The sequence below is a fragment of the Thalassophryne amazonica genome, chromosome 1 (genome assembly GCF_902500255.1).
Source record: "Thalassophryne amazonica chromosome 1, fThaAma1.1, whole genome shotgun sequence".
Classification (NCBI taxonomy): Eukaryota; Metazoa; Chordata; class Actinopteri; order Batrachoidiformes; family Batrachoididae; genus Thalassophryne; species Thalassophryne amazonica.
In genome coordinates, this window is record NC_047103.1 from 123,853,444 (window position 1) to 123,871,511 (window position 18,068).

The 18,068-nt window shown below is 38.1% G+C and overlaps 1 protein-coding gene across 4 annotated transcripts in view; it reads right to left on the minus strand.

Moving 5' to 3' along the window:
- The window catches only part of atg13 (ATG13 autophagy related 13 homolog (S. cerevisiae)), a 61,060-nt gene extending 43,169 nt beyond the window's left edge, over positions 1–17,891 (minus strand). For all 4 annotated transcript variants that reach the window (XM_034174074.1, XM_034174065.1, XM_034174057.1 and 1 more), the window contains exons 1-7: positions 17,737–17,891; positions 15,886–15,966; positions 15,238–15,318; positions 15,009–15,128; positions 12,082–12,128; positions 8,862–9,002; positions 5,320–5,360 (exon numbers count right to left, since the gene is read on the minus strand). In XM_034174074.1, the coding sequence (XP_034029965.1) occupies positions 5,320–5,360; positions 8,862–9,002; positions 12,082–12,128; positions 15,009–15,128; positions 15,238–15,318; positions 15,886–15,954 (499 nt within the window). In that variant the 5' untranslated portion in view covers positions 15,955–15,966; positions 17,737–17,891. The remainder of the gene's footprint in view (positions 1–5,319; positions 5,361–8,861; positions 9,003–12,081; positions 12,129–15,008; positions 15,129–15,237; positions 15,319–15,885; positions 15,967–17,736) is intronic.
- Positions 17,892–18,068: the final 177 nt, after the last annotated feature.

Genomic DNA, 18,068 nt, shown 5'->3' on the forward strand with positions numbered 1-18,068 from the left:
AGGCAGACGACGGCAGCTCGGGGCGCGGCACGCCGTCCAGCTCTGTGGGCAGTCCTTAAAGCAACAGTAACACTCCATAATCTCTCATCAGCCGTTAAAATTTTCACAGAAAACCGTCTGAATTTCTCGAATGGTGTCCACTTGGATGTGCCTTACAGTTTCAGAAAAAATTTTGATCAAGCAAAGCGCCAGTCTCTCAGGAAGAAGTCAGACAAAGGAATTCCAACGAGGGGGGTGGACCAGTGTTCACTCAAAGCCTGCCCACAGGTGAATGACGCAACCGACAGGCGTGAAAAAACTCACGCATGTGCACGAGGGTTCAAGCTTGTCTGACGCAATCACACGTGATTTAATCAATCAATCAACTTTTTTCTTGTATAGCGCCAAATCACAACAAACAGTTGCCCCAAGGCGCTCCACATTGCAAGGCAAGGCCATACAATAATTATGAAACACAGTCTACGTCTAAAGCAACATAACCAAGGGATGGTCCAGGGTCACCCGATCCAGCCCTAACTATAAGCCTTAGCGAAAAGGAAAGTTTTAAGCCTAATCTTAAAAGTAGAGAGGGTATCTGTCTCCCTGATCTGAATTGGGAGCTGGTTCCACAGGAGAGGAGCCTGAAAGCTGAAGGCTCTGCCTCCCATTCTACTCTTACAAACCCTAGGAACTACAAGTAAGCCCGCAGTCTGAGAGCGAAGCGCTCTAATGGGGTAATATGGTACTATGAGGTCCCTAAGATAAGATGGGACCTGATTATTCAAAACCTTATAAGTAAGAAGAAGAATTTTAAATTCTATTCTAGCATTAACAGGAAGCCAATGAAGGGAGGCCAACACGGGTGAGATATGCTCTCTCCTGCTAGTCCCCGTCAGTACTCTAGCTGCAGCATTCTGAACCAACTGAAGGCTTTTTAGGGAACTTTTAGGACAACCTGATAATAATGAATTACAATAGTCCAGCCTAGAGGAAACAAATGCATGAATTAGTTTTTCAGCATCACTCTGAGACAAGACCTTTCTGATTTTAGAGATATTGCGTAAATGCAAAAAGGCAGTCCTACATATTTGTTTAATATGCGCTTTGAATGACATATCCTGATCAAAAATAACTCCAAGATTTCTCACAGTATTACCAGAGATCAGGGAAATGCCATCCAGAGTAACGATCTGGTTAGACACCATGCTTCTAAGATTTGTGGGGCCAAGTACAATAACTTCAGTTTTATCTGAGTTTAAAAGCAGGAAATTAGAGGTCATCCATGTCTTTATGTCTGTAAGACAATCCTGCAGTTTAGCTAGTTGGTGAGTATCCTCTGGCTTCATGGATAGATAAAGCTGGGTATCATCTGCGTAACAATGAAAATTTAAGCAATACCGTCTAATAATACTGCCCAAGGGAAGCATGTATAAAGTGAATAAAATTGGTCCTAGCACAGAACCTTGTGGAACTCCATAATTAACTTTAGTCTGTGAAGAAGATTCCCCATTTACATGAACAAACTGTAATCTATTAGACAAATATGATTCAAACCACCGCAGCGCAATGCCTTTAATACCTATGACATGCTCTAATCTCTGTAATAAAATTTTATGGTCAACAGTATCAAAAGCAGCACTGAGGTCCAACAGAACAAGCACAGAGATAAGTCCACTGTCCGAAGCCATAAGAAGATCATTTGTAACCTTCACTAATGCTGTTTCTGTACTATGATGAATTCTAAAACCTGACTGAAACTCTTCAAATAGACCATTCCTCTGCAGGTGATCAGTTAGCTGTTTTACAACTACCCTCTCAAGAATCTTTGAGAGAAAAGGAAGGTTGGAGATTGGCCTATAATTAGCTAAGATAGCTGGGTCAAGTGATGGCTTTTTAAGTAATGGTTTAATTACTGCCACCTTAAAGGCCTGTGGTACATAACCAACTAACAAAGATAGATTGATCATATTTAAGATTGAAGCATTAAATAATGGTAGGACTTCCTTGAGTAGCCTGGCAGGAATGGGGTCTAATAAGCATGTTGATGGTTTGGATGAAGTAACTAATGAAAATAACTCAGACAGAACAATCGGAGAGAAAGAGTCTAACCAAATACCGGCATCACTGAAAGCAGCCAAAGATAACGATACATCTTTGGGATGGTTATGAGTAATTTTTTCTCTAATAGTCAAAATTTTGTTAGCAAAGAAAGTCATGAAGTCATTACTAGTTAAAGTTAATGGAATACTCAGCTCAATAGAGCTCTGACTCTTTGTCAGCCTGGCTACAGTGCTGAAAAGAAACCTGGGGTTGTTCTTATTTTCTTCAATTAGTGATGAGTAGAAAGATGTCCTAGCTTCACGAAGGGCTTTCTTATAGAGCAACAAACTCTTTTGAAGATTTAAATCATATAGTTTTTGAAAAAATAAAAAGGTCGGTTTCTTTTCTAATAGACCTTGTATATTCTGAATCTTCATGACATGGGGAACAAATTGGTACCTTTTTTTTTTTTTAAAGTTGAACTGAGAATTACCCCCAAAATAGCCGGCTGTGGGTATGACCAGCCAGATTCAAATTTCCAGCCCTGTATATGTGTCGGCCATCTCTGTTTATTTAATCCCTTTCTTCAGCTACTTTATGTTCTCAACTGTTAAGCACCTGACTGTCCTATACAACCAAGTTTGCCTTCCTGTCTGAATACATTCATTTTATGTTTGTAAAATTGCAGTGTAAAAACAGTGAAATACACCACTACCTCAATTTTGATCCACTGATAGTTACATTTGCAGTTACCTACCTTTTGTGTGTAATTTTGTTATAAATTTGATTTCAAAACAAAGTCTGCATGAAGGACTGCAAATGTGTCTTTTAACCAAGTATTGCCACTTAGTTTGGGGAGTCCACCTCTTATAGTTCTGCTGGACAAACTTTAGCCCATAACTATTATATTTATAAGACATCAACATTACAAAAACAAATATTGGGCAATTGTTTTGATTAAAATGATTGGCATTTGGCTTATGTCTAAAACAGGTTAACCCGACCAGCACCGGGTACCCCAGCTAGACTCATATATAGTGCAGCAGATAAGAGAATATTTAGAATATTTATGGTGATACAAACATCAAATTTGGCACAAATAATCCATAGACATTAGCGCTTTTAAAAAAAACTGATTGGTCACTTGAATTTTCAACAGGCAGCCAGGTAGGGCTCAATTGAAGAATTACACAGGGGTCTAAATCAGGGGTGGGCAACTTGTTCCAGAAAGGGCCAAGAGGGTGCAGGTTTTCTTTGCAGCCACTGACTCCACCAGGTGATCTGACTGATTAATATCACTCTGAGCAGATGGAATCAGCTAATCAGTGAAATCACCTGGTGGAATCAGTGGCTGCAAAGAAAACCTGCACCCTCTTGACCCTTTCTGGAACAAGTTGCCCAACCCTGGTCTAAATTAAGATGTTCCAATCATATAGAAAACTAGAAGCACTCAGAGAGTGCAAACCTCCACCAAGGCCATGGGGTCACTGATGCCATAACATCTACATGCCGTGGAATCACTGAACCTAAAAAGGTCTAACAATGTTTGCTCAGTAGTAAAAAAGTTTCATCTGCTGTGACTGGATAGCATGTATCCTTAGTGCTTGGCATCACAGTTTATTGCAACTTGCACCTTTCCCAGAAGCTACTGTCATCTGAGCACTGATATTGATATTGCATGTGCTTATAGACAAAAACAAATAAGAGACAAAATTCAATTTATTATTCAACTAAACTTCAAATATATGAATTTTTTAACATTTATGAAAAACTTCTCTAAACAAGGCCATAGGGTCACTGACCCTAAAGAGATTCCCTCCTTGGCACAGTGATCTATTTCTTTTTGTCTCGTTCTCTAAAATTGTATATAATAATCATTAGATTATTAATATATAAACAAAAATAAATTTAAGAAATATTACAATTTGAAAACAAATGCACCCGAACGTGATGACAGCTGCAACTGCTTAATGCTAACTTTTAACATTGAAAATGCCATAGACATGCTAACGCGTTAGCATCGGGATCTGGATCGTGATCCGGATCACCACTAAAATTTAATCACTTGTTCCTCCTGTCATTTCCAACCACTCCACAAAATTTAAACAAAAATAAATTTAAGAAATATTACAATTTGAAAACAAATGCACCCAAACGTGATGACAGCTGCAACTGCTTAATGCTAATTTTTAACAATGAAAATGCCATAGACATGCTAACGTGTTAGCATCGGGATCCGGATCATGATCACCACTAAAATTTAATCATTTGTTCCTCTTGTCATTTCCAACCACTCCACAAAATTTCATCAAAATCCATTAAAAACCTTTTGAGTTATCCTGCTGACAGACAGACAAACAAACAAACAAACGCGACCGAAAACATAACCTCCTTGGCGGAGGTAACTACATCACATTATTTGCCTGATCATAAAGATTCCAAAAAAGGTATAGTTTGGACAATCTGTGACTGAATGTTATGGAGTTATGACGTAAAAGCAGCAAGAATCGTGTCAAAGGTCAGTTTCAGTTTGTACAGGGGTCAAAAGTTAAAGTTGTGCCATTAATTTTGCTCCAGCTGTATTTGTGCTGAATTTGATGCTTGTATCACCATTTGAAGAATTGTTTCAGTTATAGGCTGCACTAATAAGTCAACAACAATAAGCCACCCCAATTAAAGGAGAAATGCTGCTTTTAACAACCTGGACCTCATTTCTGGCATAAAATACGGTCATTTACTCACCAATATACGTACGTTTGGTGTGATTAGAAGTCCACAGTTCAAATGATGTATTCAGTTCCAAACTGGAGCAAACATTTTTCTTCTTCTACCAAGGTAGATTAGAACTTTTTGTCCAAACCAAAGAGTCTGAGTTTCAGTATTGCTTTTGGCTGTGTTGAAGTGTCCCTGCGCAAGACCCTGAAGTAATACACTCCTTAACCTGAGGGTACCTTTCCTGCTTGTGAGAATTTGACAGAGACTTCCTCAGAGAGTGAAACACTATGCCAGAACCAATGAAAACCGAGCGACTGAAAAAGGAATATACTTGTAAAAGTATTTGCATTTTCTCTCCTCCTTCCAATGTAGGGTGACTTTCAGAATGGAACTGGAGTTGTCATGAGAGTGCGCACAAACTATGGCTAGCCAGACACATGAATGATATATTAGAGGGCACTACTGCATCCACATCCAAGTGAATCAAGTTCTAAGAATCAGAAAATTCTAGGTTGGTCAGGTCTATAGTAACATGTAATATTTGTCAATTTACAACATGAGTCAGAAACCAGAGTTTACTGTTACCTTCTCCTAATGCACTCAGCTGGACTTCCCCAAAGTAGATCCTGAAAAGAAATGAAGCAGATAAACTCAACTGTATTAGGAAACAGTTTATGGAAGATATGAGAAATAGTTTAACCTGTACAACCATTTCTCATATTTTCCACATCAAAACATGGACTAAAAGCCTTCACCTGAAACAAAAAGCTCTAGAGTCTTGAACAACACTTACTCTAACCTGCTTCACCACGTCCAACCTCAAGCTACCTGTGCAAGGTCTGAGCTAGGTATAGTCAACAGTAGTAAATCTGATCATGATCAAAGAAGACCTGCTGGAGTTTTCATATATTCTTGGTTTCAGAAGCTATGGCCCATAATTAGAACTGAAATGTGACCATAACTTGAACATATGTGAGGTCTTACTGAGGTGACACTGTGCACCAAGTTTCATCTTGATATACTAAATTTTTGGCAACACGGACGCAAGGTTTTTGAGACTCAGCCACTTGGTGGCTACAATTAGGAAGGAAATACACCTATCACTGTCAAAGTTTCCTGAGGGTTATCTGAGGTGACCTTGTGTATGAAATTTCACCTTGATATATGAACACTTTGTCATGATATGCGCACAATATTAACCTGACTCGGTTACCTGCTGACTAGCTGGAAACAAGACACACCCAACAATGAACTTGTATGAGATCATTGTGAGGTGACCTTGTGTACAAAGTTTTATGTTGCTATACAAAAATCTTGGTGAAGACATCACATACAGAGCAAGAAAACCCCAAATTTGGGTTTGAATAGGTCACGAGCTTTCTAAGCTTAGACATTTTTTTCTTAACAATACTGTTCCACTGTACCAGGAACTGTATAACTGGTGAAGCAAAAGACAAAAGTTACACTATCTCCAGCTTCTCTAATCACATCCTCAGAAGCCTGTTAAGAACTTAAGAGTTGTCATGAGTGTCTTGATGCTTCCCTCACATCTCCTTCTTGTATGGTTACTCAGTTTTTGGGTTGCCCCCTCCATACAGCTTTATTGAGTAGTACCATACTGTTTGTACTTCTTAATGATTGATGTAAAAGAAGTCCAAGACATATTCAGTGACATGGAAATGGTTATGTATCCATCCCCTGGCTTGTCTATAAAAAACAAAAAAGTACACAGGCTGTAAAAGTGATGTGTATCAAAAACAACCCTATTTCATTTGTCCAACTAGTTATGGTCTCTTAAACCCCTTGAATGAAAGCTAAATGTTCACTACAAGTGTATCTTGATTGTTTCATTTCAGCTCCACTGCAGTGGTAGATAGAGGCAAAGTACAAAAAATGTTACTGTACAATACTTACAGGCCTGTCTGTAGATCAGGATCAATGTAAAGGGCCTTTCATACAGAGTGGGCAAACGTGCATTGTTTTAAATCTCATTTTCAATAAGAAGCGCGTCGCAGTGCAACACGCAAAAAACGAGCTTGCACGACGCTCCGCCGGGAGCATGCACCCGCTTGACATCAAACTCACTGTGGTCAAAGTTCAACTCAATCCAACTTTCATCCCTGCAAGCTGTGATGTAGCTTCACACATCCAACAGAACCGAGGCATTCGGCCAAACAAGGAAGATGACAGAATGCATAAATGTGTATCAGAGGAACATCAGAACTGCTAATTTACACACAGCAGTTTTCTAAAGAAAATCCTTACAATGTTTTTTTTTTTTAACCTCAATTTTGATTTCTGATTATTGTACATTTTGAAGCAAAAAAAAGTTTATTAAATTAGAAAATTACAAGTTTTAAGTAAAAAACAAAACAAAACAAAAAACACATTCTTCAGAAATCTGCGATATTCATCAGTAAATTAAAACCATTACTTGTCCATTGTTATTTCAGATCAGATTATTTCTTGATTAACATGAAAATGAACCTTGGACAGTTATCTTTAGACAAATAAAATAGCATGAAAAGTAATGTGTACATTTAAGTCTGGTAGATTTATTCATTCATATTTGCATTTCAACCAACAAAAAAGACACCCTGAATAAATAGAAGTATTATAAACACAACAGGATATGATGCAACAGTGACTGCAGTGTGTCTGTTAATTAGGATTTCTCAATGTGACATAAACCTCATAATGAAATCATTTTTTTTTATTAGTCATTTCAACATTTAATTACATTTTCATTGACTATGTGATTGCTTTGATTGTTGTAATCAGGACAGAGCAATTACTAAAACATGAATTTCACTATTCTAGTGATTGTGAATGTTTTGAAATTGTGCACAATAGGAGTGGGGCTTCTACCTGTGCAAGTGTCTGTTTGACTGAATTCATTTAATGTTAAAATATGAAAGGAAACAGCTTTTTCAAATAATAAAATAGTTGCTCTTTAAAGAACCTTTGTTTTATTTAGAAGTGTAGCAGCAGGTGTGAGTTTTCAGCGACAACAGGTGAGCTGGACTCTCGGGACATTTAACCAGATGAAGATCTCTGCAGCTTCAGCCTCTTGATGGAGTTTTTGGAGACACTTTCCTCACATTTTGAAGAGCAGAGATTTTCACTTCTTAATTCTGGACTTCAGGCTTTGGTTTTCAGCTCCATCAATGGAAGTTCTTAAGTGCACATGGATATACAGGTTTCTCAAACACAGCAAATGTTGAAATGTTCCTGATGTGGGACGCGAAGAAATATATTTCTTACAATATAAAGAAATGCAAAACAGTGCTGTCCTATTTTCTTTATAGTCTGATTACTAGATAGATTTTTAAAAAATTTTTTTAACTAAGTCATATAAAATTGAGACTGATGTTGTAGTCACAGCAGTAACAATTAAAACTATTGTGCATATTTATTGGGTAAAAATCAAAACAGAAACTATTGTGCATATTTATTGGGTAAAAATCAAAACAGATCAAACAATTTACAAATATAAAATGTTCAATCATCTCGAATGATTCATTCTGCAGCTAAAGGCTAAACTAATGTTAGCCGATAAAACAGTGTTCAGTGGTGCACTAATGTCACATTATATTCTCAGACAAATTTGCAGAAGTTCCACTGTTCAAACTGGGTGTGTGTATACTGAAGAGAAGACTTTCAGATTGAGTTCTCCTCGATCACACCGGCTGCTGTCTCTCCCTATGACCAGGTGTGTGGGTCTCTGGGTGGGCTGGCTGCTTCAGCGCCGACCCGCGTCACGCTGAACAGTCGCTACAAAAAGTTCCTCCCAGCAGGGTGAGGCCCATCACTCATTCTTCTGCTTTTTGCTCCTAATGTTGTAGTTATGACTCGCAGACTGAGTGTTTTGATTTTTCTTGTTGCGAATCCATGATGGCGATTGTCGGCGTTGTTCACTGGATGCTTGAAAAGCCAGATGGCAATGTAGAAATCTCCACCCCCTCTGCACATCCAGATGCGTTGTTGCCACGTCCACTTTTGCAATAATCGCGAGCGGATGCGGCAGAATGATTGTGCAGTGCATGCGGTGTGAAAGGCCCTTAAGTCAACATAAAATAAGCTATTTAAATCTAAATTTAAAAAAATAAACGACTCGGTTCAATTACCTGTATAATATGACATAGTCATGTCCCTGCTTTCTGGACAGTTTATAGGCAGGTGTTACTCTGGTGATGGCCAGCAGAGACTTCAGGAGGACAGACAAACGATTGTAGACGGTGTATGAAACTTTGATGTCTTTATCACATCTACAGTGGAAACAAAAGCATCAGATCATTACATTATAGCAGCTTGGCTGTGGCTCTAATATACCACACACTGAATGTTCTTTTTGTAAGGTAGTTTATAATCTTTGGCAAGACCTGACACCTTTTTTTTGCTGGTCCTAAAACCATGGTGGATTAAAAATGGAGATACTGAGGTCCAAAACTGAGGTCCAATCTAATACCATTAGAACCTCTTTCTTTTTTAAGGTTAAGGGCAATATTCTCTTTATGGTGTTATGGTGACAAAAACATAACGTGTAAAATCTTACAAACTATTTCAATATCAGCTGTTCATGCTAAAATATTCACAAGAGCAATCCGAGATTTCTGATGTCTGCCAATCTGGATCCGGATCACCTCCAAAATTCAGTGGAGTCTTCCATGCTCTAATATGTATCTGTGGTGCAAATTTGGTGAGAATCTGTGCAGTAGTTTTGACATAATCCTTCAAAGCCTATATAAAGTGAAATCTGGATCTGGATCACCTCCAAAATTCAGTGGAGTCTTCCATAGTGTAATATATATCTGTGGTGAAAATTTCATCAAAATCCGTGCAGCAGTTTTGACGTAACCCTGCTAACAGACAGACAAATAAATAAACGATTTTATTATGTCCTTGGTGGACTTAAAAATAAAAGAGCTGATTTAGGCGACATAACACTATGACCATATATATTTTTAAAACAATGACACTGTTAAAAAAATAATGCTGTCAAAACTTTTACTTTCCCTCGATAGTCAAGTCTGATCATCTTCTCGGTGCTCTCCTAAGGCTGTGTTCCAACCATGGTGGGGCTGATCCGAGGACCTCACTAAACCTTCCAATCTATAGTAGTATTCCGCGCTTACTGGGAATTCCTCGTTTGTCAGAAATAATTGCAATCCCCATCACGAGTGGGGTTCATTGGGTTATCCACACCTCTCGGCGAAGGGTAGCATACGCTGATCCAATCAGTGTGGCGTGCATGCAGGTTGTCCTCAGCCTGCAGAAATCTCTCCACAGGTTTTGTGGCAGGATTACTTTTCTTTCATGTTCATGTACAGTGGGGTAAAAAGTATTTAGTCAGTCCCTGATTGTGCAAGTTCTACTCAGAAATAAGAGAGGTCTGTAATTTTCATCATAGGCACACTTCAACTATGAAAGACAAAATGAGAAAAAAATTCCAGGAAATCACATTGTAGGATTTTTAAAGAATTTATTTGTAAATTATGGTGGAAAAAGTACTTGGTCAATAACAAAAGTTCAACTCAATACTTTGTAACATGATCTTTGTTGGTAATGACAGAGGTCAAACATTCCCTGGAAGTCTTCACCAGGTTTGCACACACTGTAGCTGGTATTTTAGCCCATTCCTCCATGCAGATCTCTTGTAGAGCAGTGATGTTTTGGGGCTGTCGCTGGGCAACATGAACTTTCAACTCCCTCCACAAATTGTCTATAGCGTTGAGGTCTGGAGACTGGCTTGGCCACTCCAGGAACTTGAAATGCTTTTTACAGCGCCACTCCTTTGTTGCCCGAGAGGTGTTTTTGGGATTATTGTCATGCTGGAAGACCCAGCCACGTTGCATCTTCAATGCTCTCACTGATGGAAGAAGGTTTTGGCTTAAAATCTCACGATATATGGCCCCGTTCATTCTTCCCTTAACACGGCTCAGCCGTCCTGTCCCCTTTGCAGACAAACAGCCCCAAAGCATGATGTTTCCACCACCATGCTTCACAGTAGGTATGGTGTTCTTGGGATGCAACTCAGCATTCTCCTTCCTCCAAACACGACGAGTTGAGTTTTTACCAAAAAGTTCTATCTTGGTTTCATCTGACCACATGATATTCTCCCAATCCTCTTCTGGATCATCCATATGCTCTCTGGCAAACTTCAGCCTGGCCTTACAATTGCTCCCACAGTTGATTTATTCACACCAACCTGCTTGACTATTGTAGATTCACTCTTCCCAGCCTGGTGCAGATATACAATTTTCTTCCTGGTGTCCTTCGACGGCTCTTTGGTCTTGACCATGGTTGAGTTTGGAGTCTGATTGTTTGAGGCTGTGGACAGGTGTCTTTTATACTGATAATGAGTTCCAACACATGCCATTAATACAGGTAACAGGTGGAGGACAGAAGAGCGTCTTAAAGAAGACGTTACAGGTCTATGAAAGCCAGAAATCTTGCTTGTTTGTTACTGACCAAATACTTATTTTCCACCATAATTTATAAATAAATTCTTTAAAAATCCTACAATGTGATTCCTGGAATTTTTTTCCTCATTTTGTCTCTTGTAGTTGAAGTGTAACCTATGATGAAAATTACAAATTACTCTCTCCTCTTTCTAAATAGGAGAACTTGCACAATCAGGAACTGACTAAATACTTTTTTACCCCACTGTATGAGAAGGCTTGACAGTACAGTTCTGCAGATGCAGGACATTTGAAAAACAACCGCGTAGCTTAATTTATCTAGAAATACCCAGTCACAGAAATCAAAAAACAAGTTGTGTTTGGTCTAAATTTTGCTTATACAATGAGAAACACGACAGAGATAATCCTAGAATTGCTGTGTTTTGGGGGTTTCTATACCATGAAAACCTCAACCACAAACAGGTGGACCAAAAGTCATTTTGTACAATATCACATATTTAAAGATGTGAAGCAGCTACAAAGTGCCACTGAAATAGAGAAAAAGTTAGCAATTATATAACTCAAAGCAGCAGCTGCTCTGTGTCTGTATCAGCATTTTCAATAAAACTACTGGTGGATCTTTTTTTCCCTTCCTCATCTCCATAGTGTACTCCCACATAAAGCTGTATGTGCAGTATTGTCATCAGACAGCCAAGTTTTAAGTGGTTGAGAAGCCTAGCAGGACAAACAAATCACCTACTATTGTTGCTGATGATGAAGCAATCACAGCATTAATGTTGATGAAAAACATTTTGATTTTTTACTTCTATGGATAAAAAAGCTGTATAAAACCAGGGCTCATATAAACATACACAAGAGTAGTATAAACAAAACTATTTTATCCATGTTTTTGCATCTAAAATATGTGAAAGCCAAATCTGCTCACTTGTCATTCATTTCAAGGCACCAGGTCTCCAACTCCATCGAGTCACCCTGCGTGACAAAACAAAGAAATAAAAAACAATGATGTGATTTCTTTGATTTGTAACAAGCACTACAGTGTACAAAGTAACTGTGTACAGAATCAAACCCAGAATTTTGAAAACACTGGTGATATTTAAGTATAGGAGATCTCAGTGTTTGTGCAACAAATTCAGGCAACATTATGAGTAAAATAAGCTTCAGCAAAGTTTTCCTGTGTTTCCATCTGCTACCAAGACACAGCCGAATGGGCTTCACATTTCTGCATAAAGTGATTTTTGCTTGAGTCTCCATTCTTAAAGTATAAACAAGTGCTGCACCTTGAGGCAACTCTGTTGTGGCGCTATATAAATGAAAATAAAAATTGAAAAAATTTAAATTGCGTTGCAATAGTTTTCTGCAAATACAAGCAACAGTTGAACAGTTTTGAAGGTTGAAGTTTACTTATTAATAAGCATCCTGTCAAGATCAACGTAAAACAAATTTTTAACTGGCATACTCCTGTCTCCACACCAGTATGAAGTACTATTAATATATAACAGCATATAAAGCATATACATCTAATTAAAGTGTATAAATTATGTGCATGTGTATAGTTTACGGTGGTGAAATTTTGACTATTACCTACTTTTAACTAGGTCACAAGAGTAACCGACTGACAATGTGAGAACTAACCCAAGATTTGGTCATGTGTATGAATTATGGCACGGGACAAGGTTTGACTGTGATCTACTTTTGCCACAAAATCACAGCATTCACATGCAATCTGGTCCAAAATCTTGGTCTGCAGAGCATGTATATCTGACATGAAAGCAATACTTGGAAGTGCTGTGTTGTCACAGAAAGGTCTGTGTTGTCACAGAAAGGTCTGCTGTGCAGTGTAACTACTACAAAATATAGACATCCATGTCTGCAGTAATTTATTTTACATTAACATGAAATAACACCTCTTGGATTTACACTGATTTATTTCACTGATAAAATCAATCACATGGCAAAATATATGAATAACCAATAAATGTTTAAATTTAAAATCTTACAGAACTTTTACTACTTGTCTCATCCATGTACTGTATGTGCATTATGTAGTACCACTAGATAGGGCAGGCTATGTTTATATTCTTGTTAATCATGGAAGTTTTAAATGTATAACTGCAGGGGAAAGGAAATGTTTTACGAATTAAATCTTTGCACGTATAATTTTTCCAGGAAAAAACACTGTATTTCATCTATATTAATAGTCAAGTTGCCTCTGTGTGAATGTATGCGTGAGTGTGTATGGCTTCGATCACAGAGAAACTGGGGAGAGCTGACATTTGCCATTTGGTATGCTTATGAAATTTGGGTCAAGGATGAACGCTGCGAAAACTGAAAGTTGATAGAATATTTTTGGAGAAAAGAGGGATATTAGCTAACAACAGTGAACAATAGACGTTGTGCTGCAATGCACCATGGGAGTTCTGCTTTTGGGGTTTTAAATGTTGTTACTGTGGTCCATATTAATTAAACAGTGTTACTCGTGTTATTGATTTGTTTTTTGTAGTTGGTTTAGTCAGTTTAGTTAAGTGGCATGTTGCCGTTACCATGAGTGAAAACTGTAGTGTGTTTGATGTCTTCGACCACCATCTCTGTTTGTGCATGTGTAAATATAAAAGCATCTGCTTGCAGCAGAATGCAGAAAAGACAAAAGCTCTGCATGCCTGTGTGCAAGTCTGGTCACGGACAAACTGGGGAGAGCTGACATTTTCCGTTTTGTATGCTTATGTATTTTGGGATTTTATGTTAAATGTAAGTACATAATAATTGTAAATACATTAAAAACCATGGATGACAAAAAAACAAACAAACAAACAAAAAAAAACTAAAAATGCTTATTTCCATTGTGGTTCATTTAAAAATCATATGACAAAATAGAAGTAATAATAAAATAAAAACAACAGCAATCTAAGATTTCTGACGTCCGCCAATCCGGATCCAGATCACCTTCAAAATTCGGTGGTCTTCCATGCCCTAATATGTATTTATGGTGCAAACTGAAGTAGTTTTGATGTAATCCTTAAAAGCCTATAAAGAGAAATTTGATCCAGAATCCAGATCCGGATCACCTCCTAAATTTAATAGAGTCTTCCCTGGCTTAATATGTATCTGTGGTGAAAATTAAGTGAGAATCCGTGAAGCAGTTTTGACATAATCCTTCAAAGCCTATACAAAGTGAACCTTGATCCAGAATCTGGATCACCTCCAAAATATAATGTATCTTTGTTGAAAATTTTGTCAAAATCCATGCAGTATAGTTTTGATGTAATTCTGCTAACACTAATCCTTCAAAGCCTATATAAAGTGAAACTTGATCCAGAATCTGAATCCAGATCAACTCCAAAATTTAATGGGTTCTTCCATGGCTTAATATCTATCTGTGGTGACATTTTCATCAAAATTTGAGCAGTAGTTTTGACATAATCCTGCTAAAGACAGACAGACAAGTAAATGCAGGTCATTTCATCATGACCTTGACGGATGTAATAATAATATTACTGATAATAATAATAATAACAGTAATAGTGCGTATATGATAACAAGAACCTTAATTTATAAATAGATTAAGACAGTAAATTAACATTAAAAAAATTATGTAACTGACAGGAAATAAAAGGGTTGAGTTCTTCTTCCAAAAACTGTTGAGGTCTAAGTTTTTAAAGACTATCTGGACTCACACACCATTTCAACTCAATAGAGAAACTTTGCATAATTTATTACCACCCTTGAAAAATGACAGCTACCCATTTTATAAACACTACCCAATCTAGAACCCGTGGATCCCCATGGGCAATGTGCTAGTATATAATTAATCCCTAGAACAGGTGTGGACACCTTTAAAGGTCAATGGCTTACCTCTGATGTCTTCAGGGAGATTTCCACACACATGGAACGTCCGATGCCTGGCAGTTGCCCAGCTAAAGCCTTCTTGGCTTCATGGGTCACCTCTGGAATATCTTTGATAGCCAAATTAAACTGCAGCAAATAATAAAAACCCAAATTAGTTGACCTATAGTAAAGTGAGATGTAAATCCAATTCCATTATTTGCAGTAGCAAAAGAGGAGAAAATGACTAATATTCTACCCAATCAGAGCCAGTTGGTGATGATGATGAGCGGGTGCAGATCTTCTCTCCCAGTCGGGCTTGGACGATCACCTGGACAGTCTGCAAACACACAGACACTAGGATCATCAAATGTAGTTGATGTGCTTCCAGTGGAATGTGCCTCATGTGGACTGGTGATTGCTATGTTTCAGCTGGATACTGGGCACCATAGTCTTGTTTGAAGGTGGCCACCAAAGAGGTAAAATATAGCGCATGTGATGCAATACTTTTCCTTCCAGGGACAGCCCTCGTATGTCCCCATCAGACACATGGCACTTTCTCTGAGTTTTTGGGCAAATTACACAGAAAACAAAGTGAAAATGCAAAGAAAAAATGACGAGGGAAATACTGCATGCAATTTGGTGCAAAAAGTGACAACGTGATGGAAAGCAGACATGTGTTTATGACCCGGAAGTCAAACATGTCAAGGCGGTTGTGCAGGCGAGAGACTGCAGCTACTCTGTCAAGGTGTGTAGGTGTATCCTTTAAGCAAGAAACACTGAAGGAATTTTGACTATATTGTTGACAGGCGAAAACAAAAAACATCAGCATAACAATTTTAAACATTTTGCAATACTGAACTGTATCACAGGCAGCTACATTTTCCGTATTACTCTAGTTTCTTACCTTCAAGGCAAAGAACTTAATGAACTTGTCTAAGTCTTTTTTATCCTGGGGACTCAGGTCACTGTCCATGTCGCTGTAACCCTACAATGAAGATATGACAATCCATTTAGTATGAGCAGCTAGAAATCAAAACATGTCCGCTCTTAATGGGTACATCTGCAGAAACAGACACAGTCTCAACTTGAAAATTTCCCTTCCTGGTACATAAAATACATTGTCACCATAGTGGATTTCCTGCACTAATTTCCCCACTAGGCTAATGGATTTCACATCCACATTAATAGTAGGCCCTGTAGGTAATGAAAACATCTGCTTTTAAATTTGTTATGTGATCTAAAACAAAGTGAAGCTGTGTGGTTTATGTAACCACGAATGTCTGTCATGTGCTCTAAAAAAAGGAGGAAAAAAAAAGTGAAATATTGATTTCATTGGAGGAGGTGATGGTCCAGTAGTTAAGCGCTGGGCTTGAGAAAAGAGAATCCTCGGTTCAAATCCCAGCCTGACTGGAAAATCACGAAGGGCCCTTGGGCAAGGTCCTTAATCCCGTAGTTGCTCCCGGTGTGTAGTGGGTGCCTTGCATGGCAGCAGCCTGACATCGGGGCAAATGTGAGGCATAATTGTAAAGCGCTTTGAGCGTCTGATACAGATGGAAAAGCGCTATTTACATTTGCCATTTATTTTTAAATTTGTTCTGATCTCAAATAATGTGACCTAATGTATGTGACATCTCAGTACAACACGAATGGCCAATATATCAGTTTAGGCCCCATAAAAAAATATTAATTTATCATCCTTGACAACAGAAAAAAATTGATGAAGATGGGCGGGGTTTTTTCCCCATTCTTAGAAACAGGTACATACAATGTCATGTCAAACCTGAAAAATGACACATACAGCACCCATATAGCAAGTGAGGAACTGAAAATATCAGCTATTTTTTAAAATAAATCTTGTTTCCATTTTGAATACAGTGTACTGCACGCTAGTAGTGTGATGAACATGCACACTGTGTGTGAGTGAGATATACCAACTGACTGTGTGATTGTCAATGACAAAAAACAGAAAGTTCTGGGCCCGCTAGGTAAACTTCAGCCATTTTCGGCCAAAGCATACTTGTCACCTAGCAGATGTACAGATTCTTGCATCAGCTGTACTGCTGTCAATGAAATTAGCCAAAAATAAAAAAAATTGATGTTTGCCAATTTCAGCATGTGGGCGGGATGATAAACTTTTTTAATGGGGCCTTATACTGAAGTTAGTCTTTTAGGTTAAAGTTAGGGTAGTGTTTATATTATGTAGGTTATGCACAGAGTAGGCAATACCAGCTGCAGTGAGTAAAAGTCCAACCAAATATTTGTTCCATCTACCCACTTAAGGCAGGTAGCTAATAAGCGAAATCACTTGTTTTTAGTACACAGGCAGAAACATACATGACAGGACTTTCACTCATTAAAGTCGGAATTACCCACCTGTGGTTATGTACGCGTATTTATGTCAGATGTGAACAAGTAATTGATCATATAAGCACTGTAAACGTGGTCACTGACAGCGACCAGAAAAACCGACATTTTTTTTTCAGCAGGAAAAATAGGCACGGCCTACAAAAATACATGCTGTCAGAACTGTCGGGAAAATGATGCTCCGTCATCATAAATAATGAAAATGGAAATCATGCTAAACGCTGTGCACTGTGACAACCACCTTAAATTGTACCCAAATAGTAAATAAAAAGACACTTTATCGACACATTATCTGACGTGGACGTTTTCAATGCTAGTACACAACTCATCTAACATTAGCCTTTAGCTTAATACTCGATTCGCTTTTATGTTATCAAAAAACAATACTTACATTAGTTTCTTTCCTTATGAGTGTAGTTTCGATAAACACGAATGAATTCAGCGGAAAAGGTGTGCAGCTCTGTTTTGAAAACCATTTCACATTTCTGTAACCACGGCGACTGTGTAGCTGTTCCTATTCTCCATGTCGACGTGTTTTGAGTAGCAGCACTTTCACAGACGCACTTTCGCTAAATTTGTATGCCGTCACTGACGTTCAGAAATGTAAGAAAACACACTCTGGTAATTTCACTAACAAAGATTTAACTGTATTTTTAGAAACAAGCGAATATACTGAATTAAACTATAAGCTAACATATAGTGATACGGCTTCATTAAAAAATG